At 42.2% G+C, this 19,822-nt stretch overlaps 1 protein-coding gene across 1 annotated transcript in view; it reads right to left on the minus strand.

Moving 5' to 3' along the window:
- Positions 1 to 19,822, minus strand: part of LOC124555696 (synaptojanin-1) — a 135,064-nt gene that overhangs the window by 39,100 nt on the left and 76,142 nt on the right. Inside the window, exon 11 of the mRNA XM_047129701.1 lies at positions 11,544 to 11,726. Within this exon, the coding sequence (XP_046985657.1) occupies positions 11,544 to 11,726 (183 nt within the window). The remainder of the gene's footprint in view (positions 1 to 11,543; positions 11,727 to 19,822) is intronic.

Consider the following 19,822-nt stretch of genomic DNA (forward strand, 5'->3'; position numbering starts at 1 on the left):
AAGGGGGAGGGGGAGATGAAGGGGGAGGGGGAGATGAAGGGGGAGGGGGAGATGAAGGGGGAGGGGGAGATGAAGGGGGAGGGGGAGATGAAGGGGGAGGGGGAGATGAAGGGGGAGGGGGAGATGAAGGGGGAGGGGGAGATGAAGGGGGAGGGGGAGATGAAGGGGGAGGGAGAGATGAAGGGGGAGGGAGAGATGAAGGGGGAGGGAGAGATGAAGGGGGAGGGAGAGATGAAGGGGGAGGGGAGATGAAGGGGGAGGGAGAGATGAAGGGGGAGGGGGAGATGAAGGGGGAGGGGGAGATGAAGGGGGAGGGGGAGATGAAGGGGGGGGAGAGGGGAGGATGAAGGGGGAGGGGGAGATGAAGGGGGAGGGGGAGATGAAGGGGGAGGGGAGATGAAGGGGGAGGGGGAGATGAAGGGGGAGGGGAGATGAAGGGGGAGGGAGATGAAGGGGGAGGGAGATGAAGGGGGAGGGAGATGAAGGGGGAGGGAGATGAAGGGGGAGGGAGAGGAAGGGGGAGGGAGAGGAAGGGGGAGGGAGAGGAAGGGGGAGGGAGAGGAAGGGGGAGGGCAAGGGATGGGGAGGGCAAGGGATTGGGTGGGCAAGGGATTGGGGAGGGCGAGGGATGGGGAGGGCGAGGGAGGGGGAGGGAGAGGGAGGGGAGGGAGGGGTGGGGGAGGGGAGGGGGAGGAAGAGGTAGGGGGAGGAAGAGGTAGGGGGAGGAAGAGGTAGGGGGAGGAAGAGGTAGGGGGAGGAAGAGGTAGGGGGAGGAAGAGGTAGGGGGGAGGAAGAGGTAGGGGGAGGAAGAGGTAGGGGGAGGAAGAGGTAGGGGGAGGAAGAGGTAGGGGGAGGAAGAGGTAGGGGGAGGAAGAGGTAGGGGGGAGGAAGAGGTAGGGGAGGAGAGGTAGGGGAGGAAGAGGTAGGGGGAGGAAGAGGTAGGGGGAGGAAGAGGTAGGGGGAGGAAGAGGTAGGGGGAGGAAGAGGTAGGGGGAGGAAGAGGTAGGGGGAGGAAGAGGTAGGGGGAGGAAGAGGTAGGGGGAGGAAGAGGTAGGGGGAGGAAGAGGTAGGGGGAGGAAGAGGTAGGGGGAGGAAGAGGTAGGGGGAGGAAGAGGTAGGGGAGGAAGAGGTAGGGGGAGGAAGAGGTAGGGGGAGGAAGAGGTAGGGGGAGGAAGAGGTAGGGGGAGGAAGAGGTAGGGGGAGGAAGAGGTAGGGGAGGGGAAGGGGTAGGGGAGGGGAAGGGGTAGGGGAGGGGAAGGGGAGGGGAAGGGGAAGGGGAGGGGAGGGGAAGGGGTAGGGGAGGGGAAGGGGTAGGGGAGGGGAAGGGGTAGGGGAGGGGAAGGGGTAGGGGAGGGGAAGGGGTAGGGGAGGGGAAGGGGTAGGGAGGGGAAGGGGTAGGGGAGGGGAAGGGGTAGGGGAGGGGAAGGGGAAGGGGTAGGGGAGGGGAAGGGGAAGGGGTAGGGGAGGGGAAGGGGTAGGGAGATGTAGGGGGGAAGGGGAGAGGGAGACTAGTGGGTGCATTTAATGGAATAGAAGGCTGTATAGTGCTAGAGTGGTAACAGGGAAGGGAATAGGTGGATGGACACGGACTAATGAAGGTTGAGACCAGGGAGGTTACAGGAATGTTGGACATATTGCAGGGAGAGTTCTCACCTGTGCAATTCAGAAAAGCTGATGGTAGGAAGGGTCCAGATGATGCCAGCTGTGAAGCAGTTATTGAAATGAAGAACTTTGTGTTGGGTAGCATGTTCAGCAACTGGGTTGTTCATCTGTCTCCTTGTGACTCAATACCACCCACGACAGGAGCAACTGAATCACATTCTCCACCAGGGTTTCAACTATCTCTCATAGTGCCACGAAGTGAGGAATATCCTACCTGCTATCCTTCCCCACCCCTCCTACAGTGGTATTTTGCCACCCATTGAACTTACAAGACATCCTTGTCCATCCCTACTCCACCCCTGTTCCAAACCTCTAGCCTCATATCCCTGCAATAGACCTAGGTGCAAGACCTGTCCCATACATCCACCCATTACCATCTACTCCAGTGTGGTCAGGTCGCAAGCATCATCTATCCTGTCAAAGGCAGGGAAACCTTTGAAAGCAGCTATGTGCTCTACAAGCCAGTCTGCAACCACTGTGTTGCATTCTACACAGGCATAACAACCAACAAGATGTCTGTCTGCAAGAATGGCCACTGAGAAACTATGGTCAAGAGACAGCTGGATCACCCAGTTGCTGAGTGCACTACTCAGCACAATGTTCTTCTCTTCAATGACTGCTTCACAGACTGTGTCATCTGGATTCTTCCTACCAACACCAGCTTTTCTGAATTGCACAGGTGGGAAATCTTTCTGCAATATATTCTACATTCCTGTAACCCCCTTGGCCTCAGCCTTTATTAGTCCTGTCCTTCATTCATCTATCCCCTTCCCTGCTCCCACTCTAGCAATACACCACGCTGCCACTCTAGCACTACACAGCCTTTTATACCAGCAACACACCCACTAGTCTCTCTACCCCACCCCACTTTTCTTTCTGTTCCTCTATTTCTCCCCCCCCCCCCCCCCCCCCCACTAGCGCCACCTAGCCTCCTGACTGCACTAAGCTGCCCTACTCTTCTTCCCACATCCCTGCATACTCCCACAAGCAGCACTTTACTGTTCCCCACCCCTACCCTGCTATACTTCTCCTTCCTCATGCCAGCCTCCTCCTTATCCACACCACACTTATTGCTTGCCTGTCATGTGTAGTTGCTCACAGTCTGGCCTCAGTGTCCAGTGACAGTGGCCATGTATGCGTGAGTTGTGCTTGCGAATTTTAACTGTGTTTTTTGTGTGCCTGTCCGCAACTCATCATCTCCTCCATGTGGTGAGTAGCAATCTATCATTTTCATAATACTGTCATTATTTCATACTGGATTTTCCATTGTTTGATTTTTCCATACATGTATGTTTCGTTCATGATCAGAGAGCTCCCTATTTCTTCTCACATTGCCACAAGCAGCCTAAAAAACACTGTTCCTTTAAAATTTGTTTCCTCTCCTCCCGGCATAGCTCCTACTTCTGAAAGAGTCAGAAGCACCCTCCGTTTTGCAATAGCACCCAGACCTTAAATACCTCTACAGCTTTCTCCACAAGATCTATGACTTTCTCAAGTCAATCCCTGAAACAAGAACACCTCTCCCTCCCGTATCTTACCTATTGTCATCTTCCATCACCTTCCCAAAATTTGGAACATCCTTGTCAAACTATATGACCCCTGTTCTACCTACTTTATGCACCCACCCACTGATACATACTTCAGCCCTATTGCAGGTAGATAAACATGTGAAATGACCCACATTATTTATGAACTGACATTGTAACTGATTGGCACTTAAAAAATTGGCTACCTCCAGGCTGGCAGCAGATCAAATGAATAAACATAGCAGAACTGTTTGCATTGGCAATTTCCAGTACCCAGTTGCTGAACCTGCTCTACAGAAAGACTCAAGACACTTACATGGCTGCTACACCCCCCCAGCCATTTGGACCCTCCCACTCAGTACCAGCTTCTTGCAATTCTGGAGATGGGAACTTGCTCTACAACATATCATCACATTAGTACACGAACTAGAAAACTCGAATTTTTGCACTTTTGAGTTATGTAAATGGCTCTCGCCTACTTGATGTGTTCAATTTAATGCTACAACTGGATATATCTCAGAATTTACCATTGGGACACATTAATTTCAATAAATAGGTACGTATTAAACAAGAGAGTATTTCTGTGCTATGAGTTACCCAGATGTGCTGCAATAAGTTCAGTGGACAAAAAATTAAGTCACCTCGAGACAAATCATTACAAGCATCATTTCATACCATGTAGTTTCACACCTGGACTTGATAACCACCTGGATTCAGTTAAGAAGTGAGTCCAGAAGGTTGTGCAGCTACATCACATCCAAGTTAACCCACTCGCCGAGGGTTTGATCGTGTAATTCCACCAAACTGCTAGGATGCTGATGTCGGCACTTTACCCACTGTTCCAATGTGTACCACAAATTTTCTATGGGGTTCAAGTATGATGATTTTGCAAGTCAATCAATAAGTAACAGGACGGGGAAGTGTTCAGAAAACCTGTCCTGTCACATATTCTCCCAGCCCAATGAACTCTGCTGTTGTTGTCTTGAAAAAAATAGGAATATCACATACTATCATGCAAATGTAGACTGAAACGCAAAACCCGCTCATTCAGAATGTCTAAATAAATATGCTGGTTCATGCCAGTGCTCAGTTCAGTGATCGGGCCCAATTCATGATAAGAAACACACCACCAAAACGTCACAGACCCATCTACAGCTTGAACTTGACCTTTGACACATTCAGGATGAAATGCTTCATTTGGCCTCCAGTTCACTCATCAATGTGCATCATTTGAATGTAGGCAAAAATGTGATTCATCAGACCACATTAAGTTGTGTCAATCAAATACTCTCCATGTCTGATGAACTCCAGCCCACTGAAGATGCGCAGCTTTATGTGTGGAAGCAATGGCCTCTTGTGAGGTGACTGGCTCCAAATGTTTCATTGCATGCAGTTCCCGTCAGAATGTTCTCCTGCTTCATTCACTGCCTGCAGCAATTCCTGTAATGTTCGGAAGTGATTTTGATTCACAAGCCTTGAAATGCATTTTGGCTCCCTCTCAGTCAGGTTCTTTTTCTGACCACAATTCTTACATCATGTTTCATGGCCATGTGTGTTACACCACTGCTTGTAGACACAAATAGTCAGTCAGGAAATGCCAACAAATCCAGCACCTTCACACACCATATAGCCATGGGCATAGCCAAACACGATTGCTCCTTTTGCACTCTTGTCATGTCCTTACATTTATCCTTGTTTATTTGCAATGTCCGCTTGAAACATACATGTCTAACTGATCACAACTTCCTTATGCTCACACAGAGGCAGTGCACATGAGGTTGAACACACAACTCGACTGCTGTGCCATTTATTCAGGCTTAAAAATTCAGCTATGTGTGCACATTGGGTACACAAATGTTTTGTCCGGTGAACTTATGAACTGCCAATGATGAGATAACTATAATGCTAGAAGTATGTATCTAGAGTTACATTGGCATAATACTTAACCAGCATACAATGTTGGTATATTTCTGTAGCCTGAGCATCAATAATATTATCTACATTGTCAAAAATGTTTGATGAACATTTTTTTTCCATTCTTTACATGTTAGTCAAGTTTATGTTGTAGTGAAGAAATTAGGTGTGTATGTTAGATTTCAGAACTCTATTATAGTTTTGTTATTTATGAGTTCCAGAGGAGGGGGGGGGGGGGGGGGGGGGATGATGGAAGCTGTTCTATGGAATTTAGAGTCTAATCCTGATATGTATTACAATATTCTCCTAAAGTACCATAGTTTTGAAATCCTACTGCAATGCTTTATTCCTCTTACCTGTTTTGTTAATTTCCTTAGAGACATTTAAGTGGTAACATTAAATATTATCTTCTTTAATTTTTTTTTGTATGTTTCTTAAGCTGAATAGTAAGAAATGTTTCAAATATAAAATAGACAATATACTAAAACATGTTTCAGTTGTTCTGTAGGTGGCACTGGTTCTTTGCGTGTCCTGAGGGTAAAACCATCAGAATCAGCCACTTTGCCTTCTACTTTGCTTGCCAGTGGCAACACTTGTAATTCAGTTTCTCCATCTGATACCCCCTCTGCTATTTTGGAATATCAACCATCATCTGATGATGAATCAGATGAAGAGTCACAAAGAAGAGCAAGTGCTTTTATTTCAAGTACTAAAAGCCAGTTAATGTTAACAAAGTAGATCACGAGACATGGAAAAAGCAACTGAAGATGACATTACTGTGTGCAGCCCTTAAAAGGACAGAATTTAGAATGCATGGAAGAAACTAATTCAAGAACAAGCAACACTAGGAAAAAATTAAAATATCCAGAACAGTGGGCAAACAATGTTTCCTAATTCATACAATAGTGCAGAGAATTCTACATTTCATTCAGGAAAATGCCCGCTCCATGAGTATGCATGAAAGATCCATGTAGAAGAAGGTGTTATAAAATGTTTACACATTCACAAAGGCTAAACATTTTTGAAAGATGATATAAATTAGAGGCGTATGAGAGAAAAGAGATTTTTACTCACAGCAGCATAGACAAGATCATTAAAATGACTAGCACATGAGTGAATTCAAAAAAAAATTTCACCCTTGCCACAAGTAACAGAACAAATCTGAGTTTATAACAACATGTTTCTGAATGAATAATGGTGATGTGGATATGGCAAAGGAGAAAAGAGCATCCAAAACCACAAGTGAAGAAATGGACAGTTTGAGGACTCACTTTGCAGTTGTTGAACATCAATATTGCCACTTTGGGACAAATAAAAAATTTCTAAGTCCATCACTTGATATTACATTTACAAACTTCCTGCACAAAAACCTACCACATTAAGGAGCTCCAGAAGGACAAGGACGTAACTCATCATCTGAAGATTAGAAGAATGACTTTCGACGACAATCTCCCCCCCCCCCCCCCACCCCACCCCCAAATTTTGTGGCATGTTTGAAGATGTAAAAGTGAAGGAATAACAGAGCATTTTCCGATTTTCTGAAGATTTGATATTACAAGGTATGATTAAAGCAATTCTTGTATATTTCAATGTTATTACATATTCCCTTGCAAATCTACATCTACATCTATATCCATACTCCACAAGCCACCTGACGGTGTGTGGCGTAGGGTACCTTCAGTATCTCTATCGGTTCTCGTATTGTTGGTGGAAAGAAAGATTGTCGGTAAGCCTCTGTGTGGGCTCTAATCTCTCTGATTTTATCCTTATGGTCCCTTCGTGAGAAATACATAGGAGGGAGCGATATACTGCTTGACTACTCGGTGAAGGTATGTTCTCGAAACTTCGACAAAAGCCCGAACCAAGCTAGTGAGCGTCTCTCTTGCAGAGTCCTCCACTGGAGTTTATCTATCATCTCTGTAACGCTCTCGCAATTACTAAATGATCCTGTAACGAAGCACGCTGCTCTCTGTTGGATCTTCTCTATCTCTTCTGTCAACCCTATCTGGTACGGATCCCACACTGATGAGCATTATTCAAGCAGCAGGCGAACAAGTGTACTGTAACCTACTTCCATTGTTTTCGGACTGCATTTCCTTAGGATTCTTCCAATGAATCTCAGTCTGGCATCTGCTTTACCGACAATTAATTTTATATGGCCATTCCATTTTAAATCACTCCTAATATGTCTACTCCCAGATAATTTATGAAATAAACTGCTTCCAGTTGTTGTCCTGCTGTATTGTAGCTAAATGATAAAGGACCTTTCTTTCTATGTCCTTGCAGCACATTACTCTTGTCTACATTGACACTCAATCGCCATTCCCTGCACCATGCATCAACTCGTTGCAGATCCTCTTCCATTTCACTACAATTTTCCATTGTCACAGCCTCTCGATATACTACAGCATCATCCGTAAAAAGCCTCAGTGAACTTCCGACATTATCCACAAGGCCATTTATATATACTGTGAATAGCAACAGTCCTACGACACACCCCTGCGGCACACCTGTAATCACTCTCACTTCGGAAGACTTCTCTCAATTGAGAATGACATGCTATGTTCTGTTATCTAGCAACTCTTCAATCCAATCACACAATTGGTCTGATAGTCCATATGCTCTTACTTTGTTCATTAAACGACTGTGGGGAACTGTATCGAACGCCTTACGGAAGTCAAGAAACAAGGCATCTACCTGGGAACCTGTGTCTATGGCCCTTTGAGTCTGTGGACGAATAGCGCGAGCTGGGTTTCACATGATCATCTTTTTCGAAACCCCCCTACACAGTAGATCGACGTTAGAGATATAGGTCTATGGTTCTGCACATCTGTTCAACGTCCTTTCTTGAAAACGGGGATGACCTGTGCCCTTTTCCAATCTTTTGGAATGCTACGCTCTTCAGAGACCTACCACTGCAAGAAGGGGGGCAGGTTCCTTCGCGTACTCTGTAAAATCGAACTGGTATTCCATCAGGTCCAGCAGCCTTTCCTCTTTTGAGCGATTATAATTGTTTTTCTATCCCTCTGTCATCTATTTCGATATCTACCATTTTGTCATCTGTGTGACAATCCAGAGAAGGAACTACAGTGCAGTCTTCCTCAGTGAAACAGCTTTGGAAAAAGACATTTAGTATTTCGGACTTTAGTCTGTATCCTCTGTTTCGGTACAATTTTGGTCACAGAGTGTCTGGACATTTTGTTTTGATCCACCTACCACTATGACATAAGACCAAAATTTCTTAGGATTTTCTGCCAAGTCAGAACATAGAACTTTACTTTCAAATTCGTTGAACTCCTCTCGCATAGCCCTATTCACACTACATTTTGCTTCATGTAATTTTTGTTTGTCTAAAAGGCTTTGGCTATGTTCATGTTTGCTGTGAAGTTCCCTTTGCTTCCATAGCAGTTTTTTAACTTGGTTGTTGTACCATGGTGGCTCTTTTCCATCTCTTACGATCTTGCTTGGCACATACTCATCTAATGCATATTGTACGATGGTTTTGAACTTTGTCCACTGAGCCTCAACAGTATCTGTACTTGAGATAAAACTTTTGTGTTGAGCCGTCAAGTACTCTGAAATCTGTGTTTTGTCACTTTTGCTAAACAGAAAAATCTAATTACCTTTTTTAATATTTCTATTTACGGCTGAAATCACTGATGCTGTAACCACTTTATGATCGCTGATTCCCTGTTCTGCGTTAACTGTTTCAAATAGTTCGGGTCTGTTTGTCACCAGAAGGTCTAATATGTTATCGCCACAAGTCGGTTCTCTGTTTAACTGCTCAAGGTAGTTTTCAGATAATGCACTTAAAAAAATTTACATATGTTTATGGCAGTTTGCAGGTGCTTTATTTTGGAAATCACAAGTAGGTAACTCGCCATCTCATCTCGTGCAACAAGTACATAGCTATCTCTTTTTTTACTTTAAAAAACCAATTTCAAAAGGAAAATCAGAACAAACCTACCTTTTCAAACTAAATAACCACATTAGATCAGAATTATTTCAAACATGTTATGTACAGTGAAGCTTTCAAATTCTGAGAAATTTTTAAACATGTTTCTTTCAGTAACTGCTGTTCACCCCCTTTCCTGTATTGATGTTCATTAGAATTTAATTTGTTTTTATTATTTGCTTATTTATTCCCCCATCCATTTGCGCATCTGACCCTTCACCTCACATTCCTCTCCTTTCTCTTTTCACCTTTTTCTGTTTATTATTCTTTAACTGAATTAATACTTCCACATTTTATTTGCTATTTGTCTTCCTGTACATCCTTATGTTCTCTGTGCTACTTCTATCACTTCCACACTGACACAGGCACTACGTGTACTAATGTTCTACCTCTACCTTAATTTATTCATTCATCCAAGGATCACCTTAAAATGATATATGATTTGTCATCAAAATACAATGAAAATAAATGGCTGAAAAATACACATACAAACAGCTTATATATGTATGCTTTACAAGGATAGGACAGGGGATCAGCTATGGTCTTGATGAGGGAACCATCCCAGCATTTGCCTTAAATGATTTAGGAAAAGCACAGAAAACCTAAATCAGGATGGCATCAGACAAAGAAAAAACTTCATCCTCCCAAATATGAGTCCAGTGCCTTAACAACTGCACTACCTTGTTTGGTTGGTCCCATTTGTACAATGTCCTTTTATTCATACAGAATTTACTCAAGAGAAGTTGTAGTACAAAAATACATTGCTCAAAAGAATTAAAGGGTAATTTTTTTTGAAACACGGTCATTTTCCCCCATTGGGACTCACAAGTTTGAAATCTGGTTCAAAAGTGCCTACAACCTCCCTCTGTAATGGTGCAAAAGCATTGTGCCCTGTGACATCGCCTGTGGTCTGGGCCATGTTTCAAATAGCTAGTTGTCAACATATGCAAAAAAAGCCAAGCTCATAAATTCATGTGAGGTATAAAGTGAGTTAATGAGGTCATATTGGCACAAAATTTCCCCACAATTCTGTCCAATACTACCATGGACATGTCATGCTATGGTGAGATTGTCACACGTGCCTTACTAACACCTCACAGCTATTCTTGACACCTCTGCAATGGATGTCAGAATCGTGATGCCTACCATTGAAATCATGTAGTTTCCTTATGTGTGACTAAGGAAAACATTTCAGACATACTGCCACTCAAAATAAACATGAAAAGGCCTCTGGAGGTGGCATCAAGAGCATCAATGAAACCACCTCTTCCCTTGGGGCTTTTATTTACACACATTTCCCAATGAAAACAACAGTTTGCAGTGTGACGTGCAACAGAATGATATTCTTCACAGTGCCCGAGACTGCTGTGTGGCAAAGTGAACTGCGGAAGAGAAAGGTTATTGAATTTGCATTCTTTCTACCAAACTTTTACAAAACATCATACTAAGAAATGCTGTACACATTCAGTGTGAAAGTGGTTAATTATGCCATATATATATCTAATAATTTCATTTTATTTTCTTACAGAGTCTTCTTAATTCTACCTTCCCAGATATCTGAGGGTGTTAAAATGCCTGGTTGTGGGACGCAGGGAGGTGCTCAGACCTCTGATCAAATCCACCTGGGGGAATAATGATGAGCGCAAGCGTGCTAGCCAGCCCAGATGTGGTTTTTAGGAGGTTTCCCACATGCGACTGGTTGAAAGGAGGAGGAGGAGATTAGTGTTTAATGTCCCGTCGACAACGAGGCCATTAGAGACGGAGCGCAAGCTCGGGTTAGGGAATGACAGGGAAGGAAATCAGCTGTGCCCTTTCAAAGGAACCATCCCAGCATTTGCCTGAAAGGATTTAGGGAAATCACGGAAAACCTAAATCAGGATGGCCGGAGACGGGATTGAACCGTCGTCCTCCTGACTGGTTGAACACCAGGCTGCTACCTACGTCCCGTCTGTTACACGATTTGTAAACATTCTGAAAATGTTCTCTCACTTGCACATAAGATAACACTAGATGCAGATAGATGAGATACACAAATTCCATTCCCAGAGGAAGTGGCAACATCAGGAAGGGTACCCAGCCACCCACCACCGCTAACGACGCCAAATCCAAAATAAGATGCCAACCCCGTGGAGACATGAGACAAGACAAGGAAGAAGAAGAAGCAGCCTTCTTAATTCTCTCACTTCTTTTCAGTCCTCTAATATATCAATATTTCATCTACATTCAGTGTTATCTATTTTAAATCACAGCAGACATCACCATATTTTGTAATTTGAGTATGTGTGACTATTTTATCTGTCAAATGGACTGTACGGCTCTCACTTTTGAATGATTTTATAATACTTGGGCTTTACACCCTATGTTAGGGTTTATGATTTCTACAAATGTCTATGCTAATTATTGTGGCACAATTATGTCATACATTACTCTATAAAAGCAGTCTCCATATGGCAGAATTTAAATGTTTCATTTAAAATAACACTTACATTGAGATCCTGAGAGCTTTGGGGCATCTAGCAACCAGTCTGATAATGAAAGGTCTTTGTACACAACACTGCGAAAATGTCTGCCACCATTCACATTGTAAGTGCCAACTGCAATGCGTGCAGTTGACATGAACACATACTCATTGCAGCGTTTACACATCTCCCGTAAAACACTTGTTGGAGCTGTAAAATAAGAAGAAACAAACATAAAAGGTAACGTTAAATTTGTATCATATTCTACGGTGTGGCAATATCATTTACATCGATACAGAAAGACAGCTAAAACCAAGCTGTTAGGATTATATTTGTTTAATGTGATGTTTTATGGTAATGGAAAGTCTTCGATGGAATATAAATAATGTACTGATTAAATGTAACAACTGACAGTATAGCTGAAGGTATTGACGGGTACATAAAAATAAATGAGAGTGTTGCTAGCTTTCAGACAAATTCTTTTTCTGAGCTAACAGAACACACACAAACGAGCAAGGGAGCACCCCCCCCCCCCCCCCACACACACACATACACACACACAACACACACACACACACACACACACACACACACACACACACACACACACTTCCACAGCTACACTGTCCCACCTGATGACATTGTGCTAGCAATACAACTCTACTGTAATGAATGGCTGTGATGGATGAAGTGGATGAGAAGAGCAAAGAGATGAATAGTAGTAGGGAGAGTGGGGGAAGGGTGGCTGATGGATGGGAGGGAGATGCAGCAGGTTCACAGGATTGGAAGGTGGTACCAGTGAGCTTGTTCTGGCCACAGACAGGGGGAGCTGTGCACAGGTCATGATGATGTGGAGGAGTGGATTGGGTGAGGGATATAGAACAGAAGAGGAAGACTGCAGAGATGAAGTGGAGTACAGGATGAGTGAGGAACAGGGGTGGAGGTGGACACAGGGCACCGTGTAGCCGAGATTCCATAATTCTCTTGGCCACAATCTCCACTAATCCCTTCCCCACAAAGACCTTGAAAATCCCCATAAAGACCTCGAAAAGCAGCCATCTTAGACAGCTTATAATATATTATGTGATTTGAATATTTAATGATGAACCCGATACCTTTTTTTAAATCTTATAATTTGTTATTTCAAAATTTTGTCTTTAACACGAATTTCTGAGTAATCAATAAACAGTTCTGGCTAATAATTTGAGTATTTTGTTACATTTTAAAATTAAAAATGATAATTGGCAAAACCAATCATCTCTGACAAAAATACCCAAGTGCAGGGTAATTCATTGTTCTTAGCAATGTAAAACCGCAGTATCTCATATAAAAATAATCCACGTGACATAAAACCAAAGTATGTACGGTTACATTTAATAAGTAATTACTGAATATGTGTGTACAAGTGAAATAATAAGTAAATAATATGAAAAAGAGCATATATTTGTATTAAAGGTCAAATTTATAAAAGAAATTAATGTTAACAATTTTAGTCAAGAATTTAAATATTTTGTCACGAGAAGTCTCTCATAAAATTGTCCCAATACGATAAAACTGTAACTAAATTTTCAACAGAGCAAGAACTGTTGAAAGACAATAAATTTGATCATGGGCAAGACCACATATCTCAGTGTTATTTCACACTTTGCCTCATTCAATGTTTCCATTAGGAGAAGATGAAGTAAAATTTTAAAGTGATCTACACAAAATTATGTTTTGCACCTTCAGTCAGGCACAAAGTTTTCAGAACCCAACTCATCCCCTTGCTGAGCTGAGGAACTCTGCAGGTTTTGGTGTTTGTAAGTGTGCCACTATGCACATAAATTACAGCACTACATTAGCAGTTAGTTAATATAGCTCACAAGTGCTCAGGTCAGAAACTAATATTCTGAAAAATCTGTAGGACACTAGAGGCCGTGTTCTCCACCCCTGCCCTATGACTCAACAACCTTCTTTACACTACACTCACACCTCCCTCTGCAGTCTCCCTCCTCCTTTGTTCTATCTTCCCTTTCTCACGCCATACTGCGTCTCATCTTGTACTACGTACAACTGTTCATGCCTGTGGCCAGAATAAGCTCACCGGTGCCACATTCCTAATCCATATGTCTTGCCAACTTTCCCAGCTGTCAGCTAGTTTTCCTCAATCGCCTATCCTGTTCTCTGCCTTCTTCCTCCCCTAACCCTCTTCACCATGCACAACCCCTCACCCACTAAAACTGCATGTGGTCAGTCATGACAATGTGTGTGTGTGTGTGTGTGTGTGTGTGTGTGTGTGTGTGTGTGTGTGTGTGAATTCTATTAGCTCTGAAAATGAATTCACCTGAAAGCTGCATACATTTTTAGTCTCGGGGGTAAAAAACATAAAAATGTAATCACCATAGAATTTGAGGGCAAGGAAAAATTTCTTTATTTGGCACCCAAATAATTTGTTTCACTTATTTTTTGACATGGTCCCATTTCAAATCAGGACACTTTGTGCAACATTTTCCAAATGAGTGGTCTCCATCCCATATGTGTTATTCTGGGAGGTCTGCAAAACAAATATCTACATATACATAGATACACTGCAGTCCACCATACAGCATGTGGTAGAGTGTACCCTGTACCACTACCGTACCGTTCCTGTCCTCCTCGCAAACAGAGCGAAGGACAAACGACTCTCTACAAGTCTGCATGTGAGCCCTAATTTCTCATATCTTAGCTTTGTGGTTCTCATGCGCAATGTATGTTGGTGGCAGTAGAATCATTCTACAGTCAGCTTCAAATGCTGGTTCTCCAAATTTTCTCAATAGTGTTCCTCAAAAAGAATGTCACCTTCCATCCATGGATTCCCACTTGAGTTCCCGAAACATGTTCGTAACACTTGTGTGTTGTCTGAATCTGCCCGTAACAAACCTAGCACCCCGCATCTGAACTGCTTCAATGTCTTCTTTTGATCTGACTTGGTAGAGATCCCAATCACTCAAGCAGTACTGAAGGACAGGTTGCACTCGCATCCTATATGCGGTCTCCTTTGCAGATGAACCACACTTTCCTAGAATTCTCCCAATAAACAAAAGTTGAACATATGCCTTCCCTACCATAATCCTCACATGCTCATTCTATTTCATATCACTTTGTAACATTATGTCCAAATATTTAAATTACATGACTGTGCCAAGCAAGACACTACTAATGCTGTAATCAAACATTACGGGTTTGTTTTTCCAACTCATCTGCATTGACATACATTTTTCTACATTTAGAGCTACCTGCCATTCATCACACCAACTACAAATTTTGTCAAGTCATCTTGTATTCTCCTACAGTCACTCAAATTTGACACCTTATCATATGCCACAGCATCCTCAGCAAACAACCAATGATTGCTGCTCACCCTGTCTGCCAATTCTTTTATATACATAGAAAATAACAGCAGTCCTATCACACTTCCCTGGAGCACTTATGATCATACCCTTGTCTATGATGAAAACTCGCCATTGAGGACAACACACTGGGTCCTATAACTTAAGAATTCTTTGAGCCACTCACATGTGTGTGAACATATTCTTTAACAGCCTGCAATGGGGCACAATATCAAACGCATTCTAGAAATCTAGAAATAAGGAATCTGCCTATTGCCCCTCATCCACAGTTCACAGTACATCATGTGAGAAAAGGGCAAGCCAAGTTTTGCACGAGCGATGCTTTCTAAAATCATGCTGATTCGTGGATGTACTATTCTCGGTCTCAAGAAAATTTACTACATTTGAACTGAGAATGTGTTCAAGGATTCTGCAGCAAACCTATGTGAGAGATATTGGTCTGTAATTCTGTGGGTCTGTTCTTTTGCCCTTCTTATACACAGCAGTCAGCTGCACTTTTTCCAGTCACTTTGGTCTTTGCGCTGGGTGAAACATTCACAGTAAATGCAAGCAAGATAAGGGGCCAGTGCTGTAGAGTACTCTTTGGGTAACCAAATTGTGATTCCATACAGACCTGGTGATTTATTTGTTTTCAACTCTTTCAGGTAATTCTCTACGTCAGGGATGCTTATTACTATGTCATCCATACAGGAGCCTGCTCGATGGTCAAATGATTATACATTTGTATAATTCTTCTGCCTGAATTATTGCTGGAACATGTAATTTAAAACTTTCGCTTTCATTCTGCTGTTTTCAACTTCCACACCAGACTGATTCACAAGTGACTGGATGGAAGCCTTAGACCCACTTGGTAGTTTTACATAGGACCAAAATTTTCTTGGGTTCTCTGCCACACGTTTTGCTAATGTATGACGGAGGTAGTTATTGTATGCATCGTACATCAATCTTTCCACAGATGCATAAATCTCTACTAATCTTTGCTTGTCATCACGTGCATGTTCTCTTTTGAACTGGGAGTGCAACAGCCTCTGCTTCCTCAGCAATTCTGAATCTTGCCATTAAACCATAGTGGGTCTTTTCTGTCCTTAATCTACTTACTAGGCACATAATTCTCCAGGCCACAATTCACAATCTGCTTAAACTTTGCCCATAATTCCTCTAAGTCCATCCTACTGGAATTAAGTGATGTCAGTTCACTGTCTAAGTGAGATGCTAACAACTGATTATCTGCTCTTCCTAGCAAAAACACTCTCCCAGCCTTCTTAAACGAATTATTAACTTTCTTAACCATAGTTCCTATAATGACATCATGATCACTAATACTCATTTCTGTACTGATTTCCATTGCATGTGGACTGCTCAACTAATTGCTCAAGACAGTTTTCAGAAAATGTGTTCAAAAGCACTTTGCATGACTGTCTGTCTGTACCCCCTGCAATGAATACATAGACATCCCAGTCTATAATTGGTAGGCTAAAGTTGCCTCCAACTACCATTGCATGATCTGGATATTTACACACTACTGACAATAGACTGTCTTTGAATGACATTAAACTGTCACACCAGGTTCATGTGGCTGTAAAAATATCCAACAATCAACTCGGTTTCACCTAAAACTGTTATACGCGACCAGGTAACTTCACTGTCAAAGTCAACTCTGACCTCAACAGAGACACTACTTTTGTCAACTGCAATGAGCACTCCCCCCTCCGATGGCCTCTACTCCGTCTTTGTGATATACATTCCATGACTTGCTTAATATCTCAGAGCTTTCTACTTTGGGTTTCAGCCAGCTCTTGATCCCAAGAATAATTTGATCACAAGAACTTTCTTGGATGGCAATAAATTTGGAAACTTACTTACAAATATTTAGACAATTTACTGGCAAAATTTTGACAGTTGAGGTATTTTTACTCTGAACATGGTCTGACTTCCATTGCTGCATATCTACGACTGCCGTAGTATCTTGATTGTACCCGTAATGTTTTCTAGCCACAATTCTTTTATATATGAAAATAGGTGGAAGTTGGAAGGTGTCAAATATGGCGCCATTTTTCAAATTCTCGCTGAAGCACCTTTGTGGCCAATTCAACATCCTGATGAAGGCTTCGTGTCATATGTTTTTACGTACAGCTGGTACACAAGTCTGGTGTAATATTCACCAATTATAATTTTAGTTAAATGAGAAGACAATCCACTGCCACGATTCCTCTTATTTCTGGCACGAAGGGACACACACACATCTCATCTGTAGTTATATAGTCCAGGCAAACAGTAACCTCACCTAGAAAGTTTTGGAAATTCATTTTTTATGTTCTGAATATGGTTATTACAAATTTTAACTTGGAAACATCAAATCATCCTAATAAATTCAAAAAAGTTTAAATGAAGTCACAAAATTTCCTCATAACAGGAAAAGGATGCATTTTCAAGTAAGACCATTCAATAGTGTTGGATACCCATAACTTTTGTGAAGCATATGTCTTTCAGAGCCAATTTAAGGCACGGATACATAAAGAAATCTGTCAGTGCCAAATCTGAAGAATAAGAAAGGTGCTGAAAAACAGCCATATTTTGTTGAGAGAGAAAGCTGAACATGTGGATCCCACTGTGCAGATTCGTGTTGTGGAGGTAATTCCACTATCCACTCCGACTTGCTGGATAAATTGCAGCAACCATTTCAAAACTCCCTCATAAACTTTCACACTGACAGTTTGACCTTTGGGTAGAAATTAACAAAAGGTGATCATCACCATCATCATATTATTAGATTCTGTCAACCAACTTTTCTTGGGAGGCAAGGAAGATGACGAATATCACGCCACTGGCTGTTGCTTGGTCTCTGGATCATATGTGTAGTACCAGGACTCATCTCCTGTCGTGATGGTTTCCAATAACTGCAGATTCCGGTCAGAAACTTAGAAGAAATTTCCAGATCTTTTCACCTGAGTTTCCTTCTGTTCATCTGTCACAGTGCGTGTGGTACAAGCCAGGCACCAATTTTCCACTGTTTTTAAATGTTCATCAACAATAGTGCTTACACTGTCTTTGCTCATCTTCAATTGCTCCACTATCATTCTGAAAGAAAGCTGCCATTCATCCGCAAGCATCCGTCACCCTCATTCAATATTTTCTGGCATTGCGTGTGATGATGGTTGACCTGAATGCGCTGCTCATCTTTGGCACCTTCCTTTCAATTTCTAAAGCATTTAAACCATTCAAACACAAACTTTTTTCTCATTGCTTCAACACCATACGCTTGCACCAACATTTCATGATTTTCTAACTCCATTCCCCATAATTTGAAGCAAAAATTCATGTTACCACAATGATCCATTTAGCAATGACACGAGTTCTTATACTGGCTCCATTACCTTGTTTGCAGTGTGCACCGCTGCTTCATTTCAGTGATGTGCACAATAGGGGCACTTGTCAACATCTCTTTCAACGCAAATGTGTGGACACCCATCCTACGCAGTGTGGTTTTTAACATATGATACAATTCATCGAACTTTAAAGAAATTCCTTGTATGTGCTGGGTAGTTACAATTACAAGTGCAACTACTCCCAGAGGTCCAGTGTGGGCTGTAATTATCGTACGGCAGCAAAACATGGCAGATATTCTAAAGTGCTTATGCAGAACCGATTTACACTGGAAATAATAAACTAGTTCCAATTTTGGTGACCAGGCGCAAATCTGGCACTGTGAGTGCAAGAAAGATGTATAGAAATGTTTCCATATCGAGTGGATTGGGAATGGGATGTGGGCAGAAAAGGTCAAACAAGTGAGAAAGGCATGGGTTGATTTTATTATTAACCGTCACTTACACTATTTGTTCAATAGGAGCACTGGAGACATTGGCAAGATGATGTACCATGCCGGATTTGCACCTGGTGGTCTACATTGGAACTTAGTTTTTTCTAGTGTTCATCAATTCCACATTAATGCATTACCATATCTACCAAGTTTCACTGCCATACAACAATTACAGAACACACTGGACCCCATGAGTAACTGCACATTAATTATACCCACCCAGTATACAAGGTGTAATCAACAAATAATGGGAGTTTTTGTTTTCCTTAAAGAATCTTTACTTATTCATGAACATCAACATTGTTCCCTTCAAAGTAATCTCCCTGAGATATAATACACTTGTGAGCACTTTTTCATATCTTGGAAGCACTTCTGGAACTCTCTATTCATTATTGTGTTCGGTTCCTTCAGCAACTGTTTCTATCTCATAAATGGTGGCAAAACTATGTCCTTTCATGGTTCTCTTCAGCCTTCGAAACACAAAGAAGTTGCAGGGGACCATGTCCGGCAAATACAGTGGCTGAGGCAATGCAACCTCCCCCTTTCTTCTTTTTTTTTGTCAAAAAATCATGAACATGTATTGAGGTGTGAGTGGGAACATTATCATGATACAATTTCAATGAGTGGTTTTGCCACAATCCTGGTTGTTTTCTTCGGATGGCTTCACACAAACACCACATAACTTACAGGTAGTATTCCTTACTGATAGTACAGCCATACAAAAGGAACTTGTGATTCACTCTCCCATTGTAATATAAGAAAACAGTAAGATCATTCACATGTGACAGAACTTGTCAAACTCTTTTTGGCCTGTGCTCTTCAGGCATTTTCCATTTGGATGATTGGGCCTTGTTTTGGATGTTGTACCCATTATACCTGTTGTCGACTTCATTCAGCAATTCCTGAGCGATGTCTACACAATGTCATTTTTGATGGTCAAAATCCAATTTCAGAAAAAATTTTGCTACTATACATTCCATGTCAAAAAATGCTCAGCATGAGCCAAAGAATACGCCAACATCATTAGCAACCTCTCTGATGGTAATTCAGCAGTTTTCAGGAACTATTTTCTTCACTTCTTCCACATTAGTGTCATTAAGTGCCAGAGTGTCCAGGATGGC

Source organism: Schistocerca americana, chromosome X, assembly GCF_021461395.2.
Source record: "Schistocerca americana isolate TAMUIC-IGC-003095 chromosome X, iqSchAmer2.1, whole genome shotgun sequence".
Taxonomy (NCBI): Eukaryota; Metazoa; Arthropoda; class Insecta; order Orthoptera; family Acrididae; genus Schistocerca; species Schistocerca americana.